The sequence below is a fragment of the Geotrypetes seraphini genome, chromosome 5 (assembly GCF_902459505.1).
Source record: "Geotrypetes seraphini chromosome 5, aGeoSer1.1, whole genome shotgun sequence".
NCBI lineage: Eukaryota > Metazoa > Chordata > Amphibia > Gymnophiona > Dermophiidae > Geotrypetes > Geotrypetes seraphini.
The window spans coordinates 102618587-102640239 of NC_047088.1; the positions used below are offsets into that span (position 1 = coordinate 102618587).

A 21653-nucleotide genomic window follows, 5' to 3' on the forward strand; every position below is an offset into this window, starting at 1 on the left:
TCAGAAGGGTGCTTACTAGTGCTGCCTGATTTATGATTCTCCGATTCGAATCAGGTGAATTGATTCGAATTGATTCAATTTTTGAAAAAATCAGCCTCCCAATTCGATGGCCGACCCTTTCCCCCATGCCTTCCTAAAGTAGGAGCCGCAGTGCTGCCTCTTACTGGCCGTCCGCTGCCACTCCTGCTTGAGGGGGGAGGGTCAGTCGGAAATTCCTGCATGTTCCCCCAGCTTCCCCGTTCTTACCTTAAGCTAGTACGGCAGCCTGCAGGATCGCTGGTGCTATAGTGATCCCTGCAGCTGCCGTCGTCCTCAGCGGTACGTTCTCTCTGCTTCGTTCCCGCCCCTCCTCTGATGTCAGGATTGCAGCAGAGAGAACATGCCACTAAGGATGATGGCAGCTGTAGGGATCGCTATAGAACCCGCGATCCTGCAGGCTGCCATATTAACTTAAGGTAAAAGCAGGGAAGCTGGGGGAACATGCAGGCTTACGGGGGAGCAGGCTTTCGCAGTGGGGGGTAGACCCTCACGGCGGGGGGGGGGGGGCAGCCCTTCGTGGCGGGGAGGCAGGCCTGTGCAGAGGGAGGAGGAAGAAGAAGTGAGGGGAGGGGAGATGCCAAACCTGGGGTGAAGGGAAGAGAGAGACCAAACCAAAAAGAGGGGAAGGAAAGCAGAAGAGAGGTGCTGGACTAATGGAGAGAGGGAGAGAGAAATGCAAGACCACAAGGGGAAGGGTACAAGAGGGACAGATACTGCTCCAAAGTAGGTGGGCAAGGTACAGGATGGCAGGAGAGATAGTAGGAGAAAGCCTGTACCTGAGGAAAGGGATACAGGAGGTAAGGAAAAGTGAAAGAAGAAGCTGTATATAGAGAATGACATGAAACAGAGATAAGATGCTGGCCATGGAGGGAGCATAGGAACAGTGACACAAGGGGGGCACTACTGGAGAGGAGAATAGGGACAGGAATACAGAAGAGAGATGCTGGATGAAAGGGTAGTTGAGAAAAGGAGAGATGGTGGATCTGTGGATAGTGAGGTCCATCGCTGCAGCTGCGGGGGGATGGAGATTAAAAAAAGGAAAGATGCCAGACCTCCGGGGGAGGAAAGGGAAAAACAGAAGGGGAGGTCAGAGATGGAAGATGGATGGTTAGCACAGAGAAAGAAGAAAGGAGAGCCTGATCAGAAGACAACCAGAGCCTGGGACCAACATGATTTCAAAAAATGACCAGACAACAAAAGGTAGGAAAAATAATTTTATTTTCTGTTTTGTGATTACAATATGACAGATTTGAAATGTATATCCTTCCAGAGCTGGTGTTAGCCTGTGAACGTGAGCTAGGATTTAACAGAAAGAGGAAATGTGTTTTTGTTTGTTTATTTTGTTTACACCACAAGACTAGTGTGGGTAGGAGAGGGCAAAGGGGATGAAGAAGCTATAAATAAACCCACCAGGATGTTTGAAATAAATCACCCAATTGGACAGGAAAATTGAATCAAATTGAAAAATTAATTCAATAGGCTGAATCGAATCAAATTTTTTTTTCCTGAATCGGGCAGCACTAGTGCTTACAACTCTCTGAGCTCTTTCCCTGGGTTCCTCCCCTCTCCTCCCCTCCTGCTTGGAGCTTCCAGCTTTTCTTTTGAGCCTCTGAAAGAACACAGACTAAAGTGGGGAACAGTTTGAGTAAATTTTTTGAGCTGAAAATTCCACTCAGTACATAAAGGTATGTACATCAGTCTCAATAAAGAGAAAAGGAAGGTGGGGGAGAAGCAGTAGGCAGGAAAGTGTGCTCAGATTTCTTCCTACTGGTTGGATCTCTTGGTTTACTTCTCTAAGGTTTGCCTCTCATGAAAGTAGTGATCAAGACAAGTGCACTACAATAGAGCTGAAGTTCTAATGAGGCAGCTGAGGCAGGAGAGGTAGCTGCGGGAGTCGGAGACAGAGGGAGCAGAGACCGGAGGAGGCAGGAGAAAGCAGGGACTGTTGGTGGCGAGGAGCGGGTAGCGAGAGTAAGCTCCGCCCACCCGCACCGCGTCACCAGCGTCGTCAGCGCACGGACTCCCCCTTAACAGGAAGGAGCCGCGGCGTGAGGGGCACAGAAGCCGCGTGGAGGAGGCGAACACAGGCGGCAGCTGAGGCAGGAGAGGTAGCTGCGGGAGTCGGAGACAGAGGGAGCAGAGACCGGAGGAGGCAGGAGAAAGCAGGGACTGTTGGTGGCGAGGAGCGGGTAGCGAGAGTAAGCTCCGCCCACCCGCACCGCGTCACCAGCGTCGTCAGCGCCCGGACTCCCCCTTAAAAGGGGGGAGCCAACAGCGCGCAGCCGTTCGGCGCGCAGCGAAGGTGAGCGGCAAAGGCGCTCGCCTTAGCGAGAGCGCCTTTGCGAAGGAGCCTTGTGAAGGAGCCAGGAGACCAGGCCACCAGCAGATTAAACTAGAAAGTAAGACACCAGTACTTCTCTCTTAAATTCTTTCTTCTTTTTCTCTTCCCAGCAGGGACCGCCTTTGCACACTTCACACCAAGAGACTAGAAAGAGAAATGGAAGCAGCAGGAATCCAGAGAAGCTTTCCGGTGTACTGCACGGAGTGTCATATGTATGACTACCTCCCCTTGGGAAGGCAGGCATACATATGCGGTCGGTGTCAGGAACTGGAAAGCCTGAAGAAGGAGGTCGGTAGACTGCAGGTCAGGGTCCAGGAGCTGAAGGGACTCCGCATCTCGGAAGAACCGTGGACAGCTGAGGACCCTACAAGAGAGAGCCACATTGAGGAGCAAGTACGGGAGCTCAAGAGATTCATCGAGGAGGCCTACAGGAGCGTGGAGAACCAGGATCATCAACAGTGCAGACAGGAACCAACAGACGGAAGACAGGAGCCGCCAGACACCAGGGGAGGAGGACCTCATGAAAGCATTGAGCATACAGAGGAGACAAGGATTCACCAGAACCCTGAGGGAGAAGCATCGAGCCTCATCAAGGATACAGACTTGAGACCAGAGAGGAAGCTGAGGAAGGGGAAATCTGCAATCGTGGTGGGAGACTCAATCCTGAGAGAAGTGGACAGTCACATAGCAGGAGGGAGAGAGGACCGGCTGGTGACATGTCTCCCAGGTGCAAGGACGAAGGACATCACCGACAGAATCGAAAGGATCATGAAAGGAACTGAAACAGAAGAGACAGCGGTGATAATCCACGTTGGAACAAACGACATCAACAGCAGAAATTACAGCAGGACTACACTAACTGAACATTTCAAGATCCTGGGGAAGAAACTGAAGCTGAGGACGAACAGGATAGCATTCTCAGAGATCCTGCCAGTACCGAGGGCAGATGTGAAGAGGCAGACTGAGCTACAAGCAATGAACGCATGGCTGAGGAGATGGTGTGAAGAGGAAGATTTCCGCTTTGTGAAGAACTGGACGACTTTTTGGGGGAACAAGCTCTACAGGAGGGACAGACTACACCTGAGCACGGCGGGAACAAGACTGCTGGCAAACAACATCAAGAAAGAAATAGAGATGGCTTTAAACTGAGAAAAAGGGGAAAGCCGAACATCGACCAGACGTCGACATTTCGGAAAACAGTATCAAATGAAGATGCTGAGTGGGAACAATGCTGGGAAGAAACAAATGGCACACCACAGGGGTCCAAAGGTCAAGCGGAACCAGAGAACAAAACGAAGAGCATACAGCAGGAGTTAGGGGAACAGGTGAATTTGAGGAAACAGGCTGAGGACGGGAAAGACAAGACATTGAGAGAAGAAGAACAAAATGGAATTCAGGGGCTGGAAGCCCGCAAGGTGGACGGCAAGAGGAAAAATTCACAAGGCAGAACGAGAAAAGGAAAAAACCAGGACTTAAACTGTTTATATGCTAATGCAAGGAGTCTAAGGGCCAAAATGGGAGAACTGGAAGTCACAGCTAAAAATGAGGATCTGGACATTATAGGAATTACAGAAACCTGGTGGACTGAGGACAACAAATGGGACGTAGTATTACCCGGGTACAATCTCTATAGGAGAGACAGGACCCACAAGAAGGGCGGAGGAATAGCACTATATATAAAGGACACCATTCACTCGACCAGATTGGATACGGCAGCAAGGGTGGAAGAACTGGAATCATTATGGGTTAAATTACCAGGAAGAAATGGAGCTGACATAAAATTGGGACTGTACTATCGCCCACCTGGGCAAACGGAAGCAAACGACAAAGAACTGGAAGCAGAATTGAGGAGAGAATGCAAAAGCGGAAGTGTACTGGTGATGGGGGATTTCAACTACCCCGGGATAGACTGGAGCATTGGGAACTCAAGCTGTGCGAGGGAAACAGAATTCCTGGAGGCTGTGGGAGACTGCTTCATGGAACAGCTTGTTAAAGAATCAACGCGAGGAAATACCACTCTCGACCTAATCCTAAATGGACTAGGGGGACCTGCAAAGGAAGTGGCAGTTGTAGGACCACTAGGAAATAGTGATCACAACATGATCCGGTACAAACTAGAGGTAGGAGCATCCAAAGTGAAAAGAACTGCAGCGACGACGCTAAACTTCAGGAAAGGGGACTATGAAGCTATGAGAGCAGTGGTGAAAAAGAAACTCAAAAATCGCTCAAAATGGATGGAAACCGTAGAGAAAGCATGGTCCATATTCAAGGACACGGTGCTGGAAGCACAAAACCTGTACATTCCCAGGTTTAGGAAAGGGTGCAAAAAAAATCAAACAAAAGACCCGGTATGGATAACGACAGAAGTAAAGAGGGCGATAGGAGATAAAAGAAAATCGTTCCGAAAATGGAAAAAGGACCAAACCGAGGAAAACCGGAAAGAACACAAAAATTACCAGAAAGAATGTCACCAAGTGGTTAGGAAAGCAAAGAGAGAATACGAGGAGAAGCTGGCTGAGAAATCCAGAGACTTCAAATCATTCTTCAGATATGTCAAGGGGAAACAACCGGCGAGGGAGGAAGTTGGACCGTTGGATGATGGAGACAGAAAGGGGGTGGTAAAAGAGGAAAAAGAGGTAGCCGACAGGTTAAACAAGTTCTTCTCGTTGGTCTTCACGAGCGAGGACACATCGAATGTACCAGAACCAGAAGAGATCATAAGTGGAGATCAAGAGGAAAAACTGGTGCATATAGAGATAAGCCATGAGGAGGTCCTCAAACAGATAGACAGACTAAAAAGCGACAAATCACTGGGCCCGGACGGAATCCACCCAAGGGTTCTAAAAGAGCTAAGGAACGAAATAGCGGAAACTCTCCGACAAATTTGCAACTTGTCCTTGAAAACTGAGGAGATCCCGGAGGACTGGAAAATAGCAAATATCACACCTATCTTTAAAAAGGGATCGAGGGGTGACCCGGGGAACTACAGGCCAGTAAGCCTGACTTCAGTCCCAGGCAAGATGATGGAGGCACTAATAAAGGACACCATCTGCGAACACATAGAAAAAAATGAACAACTAAAAGTGAGCCACGGCTTCTGCAAGGGAAGATCATGCCAAACGAACCTACTGCACTTTTTTGAAGGGATAAACAGCCAGATGGACAAAGGAGAACCCATAGACATCATCTATCTCGACTTCCAAAAGGCCTTTGACACGGTGCCCCATGAGCGGCTTCTTAGGAAGCTGTGGAGCCACGGGGTGGAAGGGGACGTACACAGATGGATTAAACACTGGTTGGCAGACAGAAAGCAACGGGTCGGAGTGAAGGGACACTACTCGGACTGGCGGAAGGTCACGAGCGGTGTTCCCCAGGGGTCGGTGCTCGGACCGCTGTTGTTCAATGTATTCATAAACGACCTAGAAGCAGGGACGAAGTGTGAAGTTATAAAATTTGCGGATGACACCAAACTCTGCAGCAGGGTTAGAACCACGGAAGAATGTGAAGACCTACAAAGGGACCTAAACAAACTGGAGGAGTGGGCAAGCAAATGGCAAATGCGCTTTAATATAGAGAAATGCAAGGTCATGCATTTAGGGAAAAAAAACCCGATGTTCAGCTACAAAATGGGGGGGGTCAGTGCTAGGGGATAGTAATCTTGAAAAAGACTTGGGTGTACTGGTAGATACTACAATGAAACCAACGGCACAATGTGCAGCGGCCTCCAAGAAAGCAAACAGAATGTTGGGTATTATTAAGGGCATTACGACCAGGAAGAAGGAAGTCATCATGCTGCTGTATCGTGCGATGGTTCGTCCGCATCTGGAGTACTGTGTCCAGTATTGGTCACCGTACCTCAAGAAGGACATGGTGATACTTGAAAGGGTCCAGAGAAGAGCGACGAAAATGATAACAGGTATGGAAAACCTTTCATACACAGACAGGTTGGGAAGGCTGGGGCTCTTCTCCCTTGAAAAGAGGAGACTCAGAGGAGACATGATAGAGACTTTCAAGATCATGAAGGGCATAGAGAGGGTGGAAATGGACAGATTCTTCAGATTATTGGGAACCACAAGCACCAGGGGGCACTCAGAGAAGCTGAAAGAGGACAATTTTAGAACCAATGCTAGGAAGTTCTTCTTTACACAGAGGGTGGTGGACACCTGGAATGCGCTTCCGGAGGTTGTGATAGGACAGAGTACACTACGGGGATTCAAGGAAGATTTGGATAAATTCCTGAACGATAGGGGGATTGAAGGATACAAATAGGGGTAAAGATAGGTTTTAGACAGAGTATAGATAGAAAGATAAAAGGGATTAGAGAAGGATCACATTACAGGTCATGGGCCTGATGGGCCGCTGCGGGTGCAGACTGCTGGGCACGATGGACCTCGTGTCTGACCCAGTGGAGGCAACTTCTTATGTTCTTATGAGTGAGAAGCAGAACTCAAAGAGTTTGAGAAAGTTTTCAAACAAGTGTGATACACTCCTAATGAGTGTGACTTGGCATCTCTGAAAGTCCTGTTATGCATCTGTTTCTAAGGTGGATCAGTACTAGGGCTTTTCTTTCTCTCCAAAACTGGCCATATCGACAAGTCTTTCTTCTATCAAAATAACCTCTTCAAGGTGTTTCCTAGCTTTCTTTCACCTTTCTCCTGCCCCAGACCGCTTGTGAGGTCACATTTCATTGTACCAGTTTAATACATTTGATTTTCAAAAGCATGTCAAATTATCAAGCTAGGCCAATAAGTTATTGCTTAAACTTGTTTGACTTGCATTTTTCAAAGGTAAGGAATAAAAGCAACCTGATCCTGGACAGCTTTTGTGATTTTGCCTTTTATTCAGCTCTTATCCAGTAACCTACTGTCATTATCTTAGCATCCTCTGTTTTTGCTTTCAAGGCTCATTACATGAGGAAAATACGTCAGAGGATCTGGCAACAACAGAGACCACAGAGGAAGAAACTGATAAAGGTATTAAATTAACAGCAGTGTTTCTTTAGCAATGCCACAGGACATTCAAATGTGATTTTGACCTTGAAAGTTCCAGTAAATATTTTAGTGATACACGAGTTGTACACATGGAATGTCTAAGATTTTAAGATGTAATTAAGTATCAAATTAATAAGTGTTACATGACCTAAAGGTTAACTTTAAGGCATACCTGCCAAGTTTCACACTTTTGTGGGTCTTTTCCTACCCTCCTGCCTGTAGGCCAAGATCTCCCACTGAATTGCTTTCGCGGGCTGAGGCAGCAGGAAAAAGCCTTCATAAAAGGTCATTTCCTGCTGTCGCAAGATTAGTACAGTAGCAGCAGAAAATGACCTTTTATGAAGGCCTTTCCTGCTGCCACAGCACAAGGATTCAACTCCTTTTGTCTCTGGCCACCAATTGGCTATGCTGGAGGAGGAGCAATGGGCAGGGCAGGATGGGGCGGACCAGGGACTGACCCTGAATCTCCTGCTGAGTGAGTCGACCCCTTTGGCAGCTTTAAGTGGTCTAATTACTAAAATATGTTAATGCATGTTAAACAAGTATGTTAATATGTGCTAATATGCATTAAGAGAAACACACATGTGTGCATTATGGTCATCTAAGAAAATAGAATTCCCACAAATCAAACTACAAAACAAACTGCCCTATTAATAATCAACACACTCGTAAAGTACGCAAAATAATTGCGGTCCAAAATGTTATTGAGTCATAGTGACTTAAGCTTCAAGCATCAACGACTTCAAAATTAATTAAAAATCCAAGAGATAGGACAAAGCCTCAGAACCCCTCCCACACCATATAATTTCAGTGTTTATGTTTATTAAAATCTTTATATACCACATATAGAGCCAAAAAGGATCAAAGCAGTTTACAATATAACTCAATCAAAATTATAAGGACTCCATTTAAATAGAGTAGAAAGACTTTTATGGGATAGGTGAACCTCATTGACAAAAAACACCTCCTCAATTGTATTTAGTACCAAAAGCCTTGTGCAATTCAAGAAACAAAAGTCACTCTATTTAAATATAGATATGCCTAATACTCACCTGTTAGGAGAATCCACCATACACGGACGATGGCCAGCGTTTCGCCTATGCCAGCTGCTTCAGGATGTGAAGGCATCAATCATCTCCTTGAGAGCAAAAATCTACATGGAACATACTTTTCTTCACATTTATAATTATGAAAAAGATAGAACCTATGTTCCATGTGGCATACTTTTTGATGAATATGACTTGCATAGCGGCTTGACAGTTCGCAAAAATGTCCGTGGTAAAGCCCCACCCCTGACTTTTAAAGCTCCCGTTAAATAATCAAGCTAACATCACAGAAAAAAGCCAATCCTGAGGTGAATAAGCTTAAAAAAAAAAATAATAACCTTTAAAAAATGTTTTCAATCAGGCTGTTCACTGCAGCAAAACAAAACACTCCCAAGTTGGTCATCAATCAGTATTTAACTAGAGTTGTTTGGAGGTACAAATGGCGGTATTGGATACAAAACAAAGCTCAAACCATGCATGTAAAAGGACTAACCAGGTTCATAGTGGGCATCCCTCCTGCCGGCTGATTTGCAGTGAGGTTCGGGGGTTTCCTGCCACGGCAGCGATCAGCTCAGGGGCCGCATCTATTTGAAATGTAGGCCAGCATTTTAATGGCCCACATTTCAGATGTCTGTTGCAGCTCTATGGAGATGCCTAGGGCCGCTTAATTTCGCCCAAAGCCACTTCGAGGCAAAACCATGCCCACGCCCATTCTTGGGCAAGCTTAGGTGTTCCTACACATCTCCCTAGTCCCACAAAAACGCTTACAGTATAGACCGCCTGCCTTGGGTACGTTTTTTTCTAAAAACGTATGTGCTGATTGGCTAATTAGACAGTTGTAAGATGCCTACCACTGCCTAAAATTGGGATGCCATTTATAGAATTTGCTTCAAAATGTTTATTTGCAATGCTTAGGCTCATAAATTACATAAAATTATGTTTCTGCTTTGAGCAGGGAGAGGCAGCACGGGACGCCAAGCAGTGCTCCTCCAATTTGATATTTCAGCAGCCTTCGACTCAGTTGACCACCATTTACTACTAATAAAACTATCAGAAATAGGCATAACAGGCACAGTGCTAAAATGGGTCTCAGATTTCCTAAAAAAAAACAAAACAGAGAATATATCGTCAATAAGAGCGGAGAGACCTCCAACCCCTGGAAAGCCTTCTGTGGTGTGCCACAAGGCTCCCCACTCTCCCCCATCCTATTCAATCTCTTCATGAGCTCTCTAGGTAACATCAAATTCAAAGATGAAAGCATAATGTCATAGTAACCTAGTAGATGATGACAGATAAAGACCCGAATGGTCCATCCAGTCTGCCCAACCTGATTCAATTTAAATTTTTAAAATTTTTTCTTCTTAGCTATTTCTGGGCAAGAATCCAAAGCTCTACCCAGTACTGTGCTTGGGTTCCAACTGCCAAAATCTCCGTTAAAACCTACTCCATCCCATCTAAACCCTCCCATTCATTGAAGCCCTCTCCAGCCCATCCTCCCCCAAAAGGCCATATACAGACACAGACCGTGCAAGTCTGTCCATTACTGGCCTTCAATATTTAATATTATTTTCTGATTCTAGATCCTCTGTGTTCATCCCACGCTTCTTTGAACTCATACGCAGATGACATTTTTCTCTTTATTCCAACCAAAAATCAATCAGACTTACCCAACAAAATCTCACACAATATAGAAAAAATCCAAAATTGGGCAACAACCAATACACAAACTAAACACTACTAAAACCAAAGTTCTATACTTCCACACAGCCCAGCAAACGACACCTACAAGCATCACCCTTCAATTAGGCGAAACCCTCTCCATAGATGAGTCCTCCAAAATCCTGGTTGCATATTGGACTCCACTCTAACCATGGAACCCCAAATATCTAGTCTCCGAAAGAAATCCCTCTACACCCTGAGACAATTAAGACTAATCAGACCGTACTTTCACCAATACCACTTTGCCTTAATTGTACAACTGATGGTCCTACCACAACTGGACTACTGCAACTACATCTACATGGGAATCAACACTGTTCTAATTCACAAACTGCAACTCATCCAAAACACTGACGTAAGACTTATCTTCAACTTGAGAAAATACGACTCAGTCACAACCTTCATCAAACAAATGCACTGGCCACCCATCCCATCACGAATAACATTCAAAATATCTTGCATCATTCACTGCATATTTTATGGAAACTCTGTGATCCCACTCATCCAGCTCTTCTCAATAGCATGGTCTACTTCTCGTAGAATCATCAACCGGATGCTACTAATCGCCCATCCACTAAAGATCTTCACTATAAACGAGTTTTCCACTCCATGCTTACCTTTCTAGGAGTAAAAACTTGGAATGGCCTTACAGAAAGGACCAGAATTGAACCTTGCCACATCATTTTCTGAAGAAAAATGAAAACCCATCTGTTTGATACTTACCATATTTTTCGCTCCATAAGACGCACCTGACCATAAGACACACCCTAGATTTAGAGGAGGAAAACAAGAAAATAAACATTCTGAACCAAATTCTCCCTGCCAGGCTCTGCATCCTGTCCCCCTCCCTTCTACGCTCTGTACCCTGCCCGTCCCGGAGGTCTAGTGGTAGGCCGGGGCAGGGCACAGAGCAGGCAGGCCTAGTGGCCTAGTGACAGGTAGGCAGGCCTAATGACAGGCAGGCCAAGTGGCCTAGTGACTGACAGGCAGGCAGGCCTAGTGACAGGTAGGCAGGCCTAGTGGCCTAGTGACAAGCAGGCAGGCCTAGTGGCCTAGTGACAAGCAGGCAGGCCTAGTGGCAGGCAGGTCCCCCCCCCCCAGAACCTTAAATCATCCCCCATATCCTTTAAATCATGCCCATACACCCACGTGCCCCCAGTACCTTAAATCATCCCCCATACCACATGCCCCCAGTACTATAAATCATTCCCCACGTACCCCCAGTAACTTTTTTAATCATACCCCCCCACCCCCCCGGTACCTTTAATCATCCTCCCTCATACCTTTTTTTAATTTCTCCCATCTTTCCCAGCCAGCGGTGCACAGGCCAGAAGCGCCGCATATTTTTTAAAAACCCCACCACTGCTACAACTTTAATCCCACCTGTCCGCCCACCGTCGTAGCTGGTGGTCTAGCGAATTTCCCAGCTAGAAGCGCAGAGAGATCAGGAGCAAGTCCTCCACGCTCCTGCCTGGGCCCGCGCCGATCTCCGAATGGCTACAGTCAGCTCTCGTGGGACTCATGCGGCGGCAGCAGAGGGGGTTTAAAATATGTGGCGGGGTGGTAGTTTAAAAATATTTGGCAGCGGCAGGAGGAGGGGGTTAAAATATGCAGCGGCGGCAGTAGCGGGCTTAAATTTGTATATTCGCTTCATAAGACGCACTTACTTTCCACCCCCTTTTTGGGGGTGGAAAAAGTGCGTCTCATGGAGCGAAAAATTACAGTAATCTCCTTTATCCTCCCCTCTCTCCCTTTCCCCTTCCTCCACTCTCCCCTCTTTTTCTCTCCCCTTCTTCTCCCTCCTACCTATCCACCTCCCCTCTCTCCCTCCTATTTCTCTCCCCTCTTGACTCTCTTTACAGTCGCCTTGAGCCTGTATAGGTATGAGCAATGCACAAATAGAAGATTAGATTAGATTAGGCTGGGGATGAAAATGATGGGGATGATGAGTGGACAGGGATGAATCTTAGTCCTCACTTCACTCTCTATTTGATAACCTCAATCATCACCTCATTATTAAATTAAGTTACATGCATAACAGCTCTTGTTCTATAACTTACATGTACAAATTTATGTGCTGGTCAGCATGATACATAGCATGATTATCTAAAAGACTCCCACTATATATAGACTTGCGCTTAGCAGCTGTACGTGGCATAATATATAGACACATCCATTTAGGTCAAGGAAAACCAGGTCCAAAAGCCTGCACCTACAGCAGGGGTGTCAAAGTCCCTCCTCGAGGGCCGCAATCCAGTCGGGTTTTCAGGATTTCCCCAATGAATATGCATGAGATCCATTTGCATGCATTGCTTTCATTGTATGCTAATAGATCTCATGCATATTCATTGGGGAAATCCTGAAAACCAGACTGGATTGCGGGACTTTGACACCCCTGACCTACAATAAGTTGTGCATTGATTGAGCTTATCCTATAACAGTTTGCCTAACTTTTAAGAACACTCACAATCTACCTATGTTCCTCCCCTGGTCATGCCCCCCTTTTGAGATTTATGCACTAGAAGTGATACACACCACTTTATAGACTGTACCTACCAACTTATGTGCATAACTTTTAATGAATGCCAATTAACATCAATTAGGTGTTAATTGCCAATTATCTGTGCCAATTGGTTTGTTAAACAAGTTGCACACGCTGTTCACAGTGTTCACAGCTGATTTGCATGTGCAACTTAGGATTTCATACAGAGTTTGGGCCCAAGTAGAAAACTGGATGCATAAGTTTCTAGAATTAGGGAGATAGGGGCAGTGGCGTACCTAGGGTATGTGGCACCCGGGGCCCATCATTTTTTGACACCCCCCCCCCCCCATGTAAAAAAATATTTTTTGTAATGACCATGAAACGGAATAAATGGTCAGAATAGAAACAGGCAGTGAAAATTTTCTTATATTCCAAACATAACATAACATAAATTATGTCTGAATTGTCACGATATCAGAAGTACATATGGAGTAGTTGCAGGTGATGCTTGGGACAGTTCTGATTGTGTTAGTTCGGTTTTATGTGTTTTTTGAATAGAAGGGTTTTTATTTCTTTTGGAAGGTTTTGCAGTATGTGGTCGATGTCAATTGGTTGTAGGATTGGGGGTCGAGTGTTGCAGCTCGAATGGCTAGGAGGTTGTCGAACAGTTTTTTTCTTTTGACGTTTTTGGTTGGAGGGTGTGTGAATGGTGCGTGAGTTCTCCTATGTCTGTTTGAAGTGGATTGAATTATTTAGCTGAAGAAATTAGTTACCCCCTCATCCCACACACATTAATTCTCTTCCTGTAGAATTTGTTCCCATTCTAAAAAACACTGATAAGTTCCCAGAAAAAAAAATACATTAAAATAAGAAGTGAAAACAAAGGCCCCTACAGATGAGAACATAACATAAGAATAGCCTAACTGGGTCAGACCAATGGTCCATCATGCCCAGTAGCCCATTCTCATGGTAGCCAATCCAGGATACTAATACCTGGTCAAAACCCAAAGAGTAGCAACATTCCATGCTACCGATCCAGGGCAAGCAGACACTTCCCCCATGTCTCAATAACAGATTATGGACTTTTCCTCCAGGAATTTGTCCAAATCTTTCTTAAAACCAGCTACACTATCTGCTTTTACCATAACTTCTGGCCACTTCATTTTTAAGTTTAGATCTTTTCTTTCAAACAGAGACCTTGCTAGATGTCAAATACAGCACAAGGTAACTTCACATGAACTTAGCTGTGCAGGAAATGTGAATCTCCTCATACAGCCACCATATAGTGCAAAAATGTGCAAAGGTCTGTTTTTTTCTTTCGATCATTACATAGCCTAATGCCACACAAGCAGCGCTGTTACAAACATATTCTGTAGGTCAATGCTAAGAATAACAAAGTTTCCTTCCTTGGACCAGAAGGAGATACTGATAAACCACTGGAAGAGATCCCAACACAACACCCAAAGACCCACTCAGTGTGTGAACCAATTGAGTGGAGTGGAAATGGGCCCAGAGTTTGCTCAGCAGAATTTCACAGACCACCTCTTCCTCTCAACACATTGACACGCTGCCACCACCACCACTAGAAACACCTCACTGGGTAGGCCAGCTATGCTATAAACTTTATAAAACACATTATTATATTTTCTTATAAAGCACATATTTTAACTGAACTCTCTGACATCCTCAGCCTTTCCATTCACAAAAATAGAAGGAAGAAAAGTTCCCATTTCCTGCTGTTTCATGTCCCCGGCCTATACAATATTTTTTTTCTGCAGACCCTTCAAAAGTCTGACCAAATCCTCGTTTCACTTGCATTATAAAGTACTGAGGATGCCATCTCTCCCCAATCCCAGGTCCTAAAGTCTAAGACAGTAGCGCAAACTAATGTTGCCAGATTCAGGAAAAAAAATTTTGATTCGATTCAGCCTATTGAATTGGTTTTTCAATTCGATTTTCCTGCCCAGTTGGGTGATTTTTTTCAAAACTCCTGGTGGGTTTTATAGCTTTTTCACCCCCTTTGGCTTCTCCTAACCACACTGGCGCTGTGGTGTAAATAAAATAAAGAAACAAAAAGGACTTTTCCTCTCTCTGTTAAATCCTAGCTCACGTTTGCAGTCCAACACCAGCTCTGTCAGGATACACATTTCAAATCTGACATATTATAATCACAAAACAGAAAATAAAATTAATTTTTCTACCTTTTGTTGTCTGGTTATATTTCAAATCTTGTTGGTCCAAGGCTCTGGTTTTCTTCTGATAACTTGCTTGCCAGGGTCTCCTTCTTTCTTCTTTCTGCGTGCTAACTATCCATCTGCCAACTCTGTCTTCCCTTTCCATTTCCCTTCCCTCCCCAGGAAGTCTGGTATCTTTCCTTTTTTTCATCTCCCTCCACAGATCCACCTTTTCTTAACTACCCTTTCATCCGGCATCTCTCCCTCCTTCCCCACCACCCCAGAGTCCACCATCTCTCCCTTTCTTTTCCCAATTACCCTCCTATCCAGTATCTCTATCCCTCCTCCACACCATCCCTTGTGTCCAATTTCTCTCCCTTTCAGTTCCTTCCCTCCTTAAATCCCATGGTCCATCATTTCTCTCCCTCTCCTCTATTTTCTGACGTCAGAGGAGGGGCGGGACCGCGGCGCAGGAAGCAGCGCCCAAGCAGCTCAGGGATAGCTGACATCGCGATCCTGCTGCGGCTGCTTCATAGGTGGTGCAGGAAGGTCAGTGGGGCGAGCGGTCCTTCGGGGGTGTGGGGGGACTGAACGGCAAGGCCGGGAGCACCCCTTCAGGGCTGGCACTCGGGGCGGACTGCCCCTCCCGCCCCCCCCTTGGTACGCCACTGGATAGGGGGCAATTTTATAACTGGGCACCATAATTTAGGCACCTTGATGCTGTTCAGGGAGTGTTTAGTCGATAATGGAACATTTTAGTGAGTTAATGAAAGCCAGCATCAACGTACCTACATTAAGTACAGTCATATAAGCCATGTCTAGGGGGGGTTGTATGTGCGCACACCTTAATGACAGACTTAAACATGTCACTTACCGTATTCTGTATGTTATGCAAGTAAATGTTAGGGCTGCCCATATTCCTCCCTGTGAATGCCATTTTGCATTTATATGCTAAGCGATTTGCATGCACTGATTATATTGCTGTGCTAGCACTTTTTCATGCAAGTGAACATTCATCCACATAAGTGCTAATATTCGATAAATTTTGCATGCAAATGGCACTAAAACATAGGCGACCTGTTAAAACAAAGGGAACCTTTTTTTGGCCTGTTGAAACCATGTGCACAAGAATCTGTCTTTGGATCTATGCTTCCCATCAAGAAAAGTAATTGTATGTGGGAGTGGGGGGGGGATGACAAAAAGCAATTATCTATATCTTGCAACACATCTGTTTTTTAACAGCATGGTAAATGTTTCAATTGTTGCCTGTCTTCCCTGTAGATAAGAAAATCTTCAAAGAAGTCCTGTCCCAGCTAGGACTGGAAGACTGCAGAACCACTAAGATATCACTGCGTGATGCTCTCCAAATTGGCTTAGAAAATTTCAGGAACATTAGACAACACACCTTAGAAGACCTACCCTGGCACTTTCTACAGAAAGTCCTGGCTTTGGATGTGAATGCTAGAAGCGCCACCCTTGAGCAAAGTATATCTGATGAAGGACATTTTGAAGATGCTGATGCAAATAGTGATATTTTTTATCTTGAGAAAAAAATAACCAGAGTATCTGTAAACCCTCTTGATGTTCTCTGTGCCTTGTTTCACTGCACAGACAGTTTCTTGCAGCAGGAAATAATGCTAAAAATGTCCATGTGTCAGTTTGCTCTTCCACTCTTGTTCCCTCCCTCTGAGAACACCAGGTGCACACTGATACTGTGGGCCATGAGAGACATTGTGAAAAAGTGGAGGCCTCATTCGCTGAAAGACAGCAAAGGATTTCAAGAAGAAAGTCTGGTGCTCATATCAATGCCAACCATTTCCTTTGTACGGATTGGAAACTGCAGCTTATCCAAGTCTAAAATACTTAATGAGGTACTCAGTCCCCCACAGCAACACCATGATTTTTTCATCCATCGCAACATGGACTCCGGAAATATTCCTCGGAGAATCTCTGAGGGGTTGGTGGAAATTTCCTGGTATTTTCCTGGAGGGAATGAGAATTCTGATCTCTTCCCAGAACCTATAGCTGTTGCTAATCTACGTGGAGATATTCAATCTTTCTGGTTGCAATTCAGCTTTCTGACTGAAGTGTCCTCTGCAGTGTTTGTGCTTGTTGAAAACATTACTGAGAGAGAATATGAACTACTCTCATCTCTCAAGGAGTCCAAACCCAAATACTTTTTCATCTTTTATCCTCAAACTAACACATCTGATGATACATTAAGATTTCTCAATAAGTTGGTACCAGTGCTGAAATTAAAACGTTCCCATCTGTTGGTAAAAGACTATTCTATAAATGATGCACAATTTGTAAAGAAGCTACAGTTGACCATATTAGATATTATAAAGCAGCAACCCATCATTGTTGCCATGGAAAGCATGGCAGTTACAGCACGAGAATTAGGAATCCAGGTGGATGAAGACTATGAGGAATGTCAAAAAACCAGTCAATATGCCAAAGAAATCACTGCAGAAATAAATGATGTCTTGGAGTACAAGACAGAAATGATGAGGTTACAGGGTGATCCTTGGAAGAATTTAACCAAAATAGAAAAGGAACTTTGCCGAATGAGGAAGCAAGGGAGCATCCCTCCAGAGGCTTATAAATCTGATCTGACAATGAAATTGTTTGAGCTTCGCAAACAACAGAATCAATATGACCTGACTGATGGTATGATTAAATTTATCAATGGCATACAACATCTCTCTGGAATAGAAAAACACTATTTTCTGAAATGGATGAAATTTAGCCTGGATTTCATTACTAGGAAGAATCTGTCTGTCTTGGGGGCTGAATATAGAAAGACATGTGAAGGCTCAGGAAATGATTCCATGCAACTAAGAGAACTTGATCAAAGGATATACGCTAGTTCCTTGGGGCTGGAGCACTTCATGCGTGAGATGGGACAGCTTTATGAGGCAGAGTGTTCCATGATTCAAGAAGGCACCTTGCAAGAGGAACAAAGACAATTCATACATCTTCCTAGCATAGCAGCTGATCTCCTGCTAGATGGTTTCCCATTAGAGTTGATTGATGGAGATGCCTCCAACATTCCTCTGCAGTGGATAACTGATGTTTTAAGTATGGTCGACACCAAACTAGAAGGAAAATGCCAAATGGTAATTATAACAGTGCTGGGAGTACAAAGCACTGGAAAATCTACCCTTCTGAATGCCATGTTTGGATTGCAGTTCTCTGTCAGCAGTGGCCGATGCACAAGAGGAGCTTTCATGTTGCTCATTAGAGTGAAAGAAAACTTAAAGGAGGAACTTGGCTATGATTTTATCATGGTGATTGATACTGAAGGTTTGAAAGCTCCTGAACTAGCCAAACTGGAGGACAGCTATGAACATGACAATGAGCTGGCAACACTGGTGATTGGGTTAAGTGATATAACCATAGTCAATATGGCAATGGAAAATGCTACTGAAATGAAGGATATTTTGCAGATTGTGGTGCATGCATTTCTCAGGATGGAACAAACGGGGAAAAAGCCAAGCTGCCATTTTGTGCATCAGAATGTGAGTGATGTATCTGCTCATGAGCAAAACAGGAGAGACAGAAAATATCTATTGGAGCAACTGAATGAAATGACTGAAGCAGCAGCCAAGATGGAAAAACAGATAAGAGAAGTATCATTTTCTGATATTATGGATTATGATCTAGAAAAACACAACTGGTACATCCCTGGCCTATGGCACGGTGTCCCTCCCATGGCATCAGTGAATGCAGGATACAGTGAAAATGTACAAGAGTTAAAGAAATATTTGATTCAGCTTATAAAAGAGCATTCCATAAAAGAAGCATCACAAGATATTCCAAAGTTCACTAAATGGTTAAATAGCTTGTGGAATGCAGTCAAGCATGAAAATTTCATTTTCAGCTTCAGAAACAGTCTGGTAGCTGAAGCCTACAATCACATTTCCATGAAGTATTCTGAGTGGGAATGGAGTTTCTGCAGGGCAATACATTACTGGGTTTCAGAAGCAGAAAGTTCAATTCAGAATCACCTACTCAATGAGATTGATGGTGGTACCTTCAAGCAACTGGAACACGAGATGTTCCACAAACTGCAGCAAGAGGAGAATAAGATTTTGGCATGCATTGAGAACTATTTTAAAAGTGATGCAAAAAATCTTCATTTGATAGAAAAGTACAGAGAAGATTTCATCATCAGTGCAAAAAGTCTCCAGGCTAACCTTCAGAGTTACTCACTGAGGAAATGTGAAGAAGCAAAGCAAATCTTGAAAAACAAAAACAGAATAGAAACTATGCAGGCTGGATACATAAAGACAATTGAAAAAAAAGTTATCAGCCTTTTGAAAGACTGCAAGAAGAGAGGGCACAAGCTGGAAGATCAAGAGCTGGAAAGAGAATTTGAAGCAATGTGGGAAAATACATTGGCAGAGTTGCAGCTCACTCATTTGGAAAGATACCAGGTTCATGAAGAGATGCTCTGTCATTTGTTCAGTGACATGAGCAAACGGGGACCAGCAATTAACCAGAAGCTTCGAAAGATCAAAAGTCTTCTGAATTATGGAAATGGCATTTTCAGTATGAAAAAAAATTATCTTGAATTATCTTGGTTCAAAGGCAGTATAGTGACAGAGTTTTTCACACATGAATATTTTTCCCATGGAGAAGCTCTTGCTAAACACTTGGTGGATACATGCGACAGCTATGTGGATCAGAAGGTCAGGTACAAAAGTGATTATGATGCAACCTATTGTCAAGAATTGCTTCATATCATCAATGAAACCTTACAGCAGGATGATAGCCAAAAGCTTCCCTTTAGCTCTTGCTTTGAAGTGGATCTAAAGTTGCATATTTTGGGACAAGCAGCCCATAGATTTCAGATAATGCATGAAGATTTTATTAAAGATAATGACCCACACAGTTGTCTAGAGAAATATAAGTCACAGTTTTTCTCCACCTTTAAAGATGTATACTGGGAGAAGGATGAAAGCCAGAAGAGAGCCAGAGACTTTTGGAATCAGTGTCTCAAACCTGCTGTTCTTGACCATGTGGAGAAAGCCCTTGGAATAGAAATAGTGGACGATATTCTCCATAATGAGCATTCATTTGCGTATAGCAGTCGGACATTCTTCCAGTTCTCTATTCTAAACAAACTTCTAGAAGATCAGAACTGTGATAAATATGTGGAATATATTAAGAACTATGAGATCTTTGTAAAGAACTGGATCTGGAGACACATTTTATTTCATTATAACCCGTTTGGAGGTTTAGGAGCTCTGGAGGAAACAATTCTTTATATCATTATAAAGAAAATTAGAAAAACCCTTCAGACCCTAAAGGAGCAACATGTAAACACAATACCTGCTTTGTTAGATAACTTTTGCAAGATGTTACAGAAAGATCTGGTAATCCCCAAGGACAGCCTGAAATTGATTCTGTTTCAAAATAAAGTGAATGTTGAACAGTTTATTTTTGACACCGAATTTCTTCTTTCTGAACAATATAACTACATCGTGGAGGAATTTCAATTAGGGGAAACAAAGGACAAGCTCTCCAAACTTCCTTTCAAACCCCAGGATGAGATCTTTAAAAAGGTGTTTGGATGTGGGAAGCAGTGTCCATTCTGTAAAGTTCCATGTGAAGCAGGAGGAACAGAACATAAGGATCATTTTGCATCAGTTCATCGACCTCAGGGATTAGGTGCATTTAGTTACAAAAATACAGGAAAACTCGTGGAATCATTGTGCTCTTCTGATGTAGTTTCTAATTGTTTATTCCGGAATTTAGACACAAATGGAGCATATCATCCCTATAAAGAATACAGAACCTATTATCCAGATTGGCTCATTCAGCCAGATTCCAGCATAGAGGCTTCTGATTACTGGAAATTTGTTCTTAAGGAGTTTAATGAGCAATTTGCTAAGATATATAAAGCTAAACCAGCTGACATTCCAAATCAGTGGAAGAAAATAACCTTTAAGGAGGCTCAAAAAAGTCTGTACGAGGCCTTCAATGTGAAAAAAATATAAGAAATAAAAGTACTTGGAAATTATGTTCAAATAATTCCAATAGTGATGTGTGAAAAATTCCAGATTCGGTAGCTTGGGGATAGTGAATTATAATGATGGAAAAGTAATATTAATAATTATTTGCTCACTAGCAAAGTAAGAGGGAAACCATATTGTGAAATTTGTAGGGCTTCTTTTTTTTTAAATTCTTTAGATTCAAACAGTATTCATTTTATAACTTACATCAAGTACAATATTGATATTAACATTGTAACATAGATAATACACTTGAGAATTTACATTTGATCTTTATCACATTAAATTTATCCCCCTCCCTTCCTACATTTTATATTTCATAAAATCATTGTCATCAATAATAAAATCCCCCTCCCCCCGCCCTATTTTTCATTTGTACTTAACAGGGAAGAAAAATATATACTTATTCTTTACAATATTCTGATAATGGCCTTCACATATCTTGAAATTTATTAAAATTTCCTTTTGGAATGGCTAATGTTCTTTCCATTTTATAAATATGGCATACTGAATTCCACCAAAAACTGAAGTTTAGTCTATCCCAACTTTTCCAATTGTGTTATTTGTTGTATAGCAACCCATGTCAAAATGAGCAATAGTTTATTATTATTAGAGGATATTTGGCTCTTTGCCCTCATCGCCATGCCAAATAATACTGTGTCATATGTTAATGCAACATGATTTTCTAATAAGCAATTTATCTGACTCCAAATTGATTTCCAAAATTCCATAATAAATGGAGCAATAAATGGTCTAAAGTCCCTGCTTCAAGATGACAATGCCAGCATCCATCAGACTTAGAGCTATCTAATTTTTTTAAACGAACAGGAGTCCAGAAGGC

At 43.4% G+C, this 21653-nt stretch overlaps 1 protein-coding gene across 11 annotated transcripts in view; it reads left to right on the forward strand.

Moving 5' to 3' along the window:
• Positions 1-21159, forward strand: part of URGCP (upregulator of cell proliferation) — a 148132-nt gene extending 126973 nt beyond the window's left edge. For 7 of the 11 annotated variants that reach the window (XM_033945900.1, XM_033945903.1, XM_033945901.1 and 4 more), the window contains 2 exons: positions 7282-7353; positions 16074-21159. In XM_033945900.1, coding sequence (XP_033801791.1) covers positions 7282-7353; positions 16074-20797 — 4796 coding nt within the window. In that variant the 3' untranslated portion in view covers positions 20798-21159. The remainder of the gene's footprint in view (positions 1-7281; positions 7354-16073) is intronic. The other 4 variants (XM_033945902.1, XM_033945904.1, XM_033945909.1 and 1 more) reach the window with 1 other exon arrangement.
• The last annotated feature ends 494 nt before the right edge of the window (positions 21160-21653 follow it).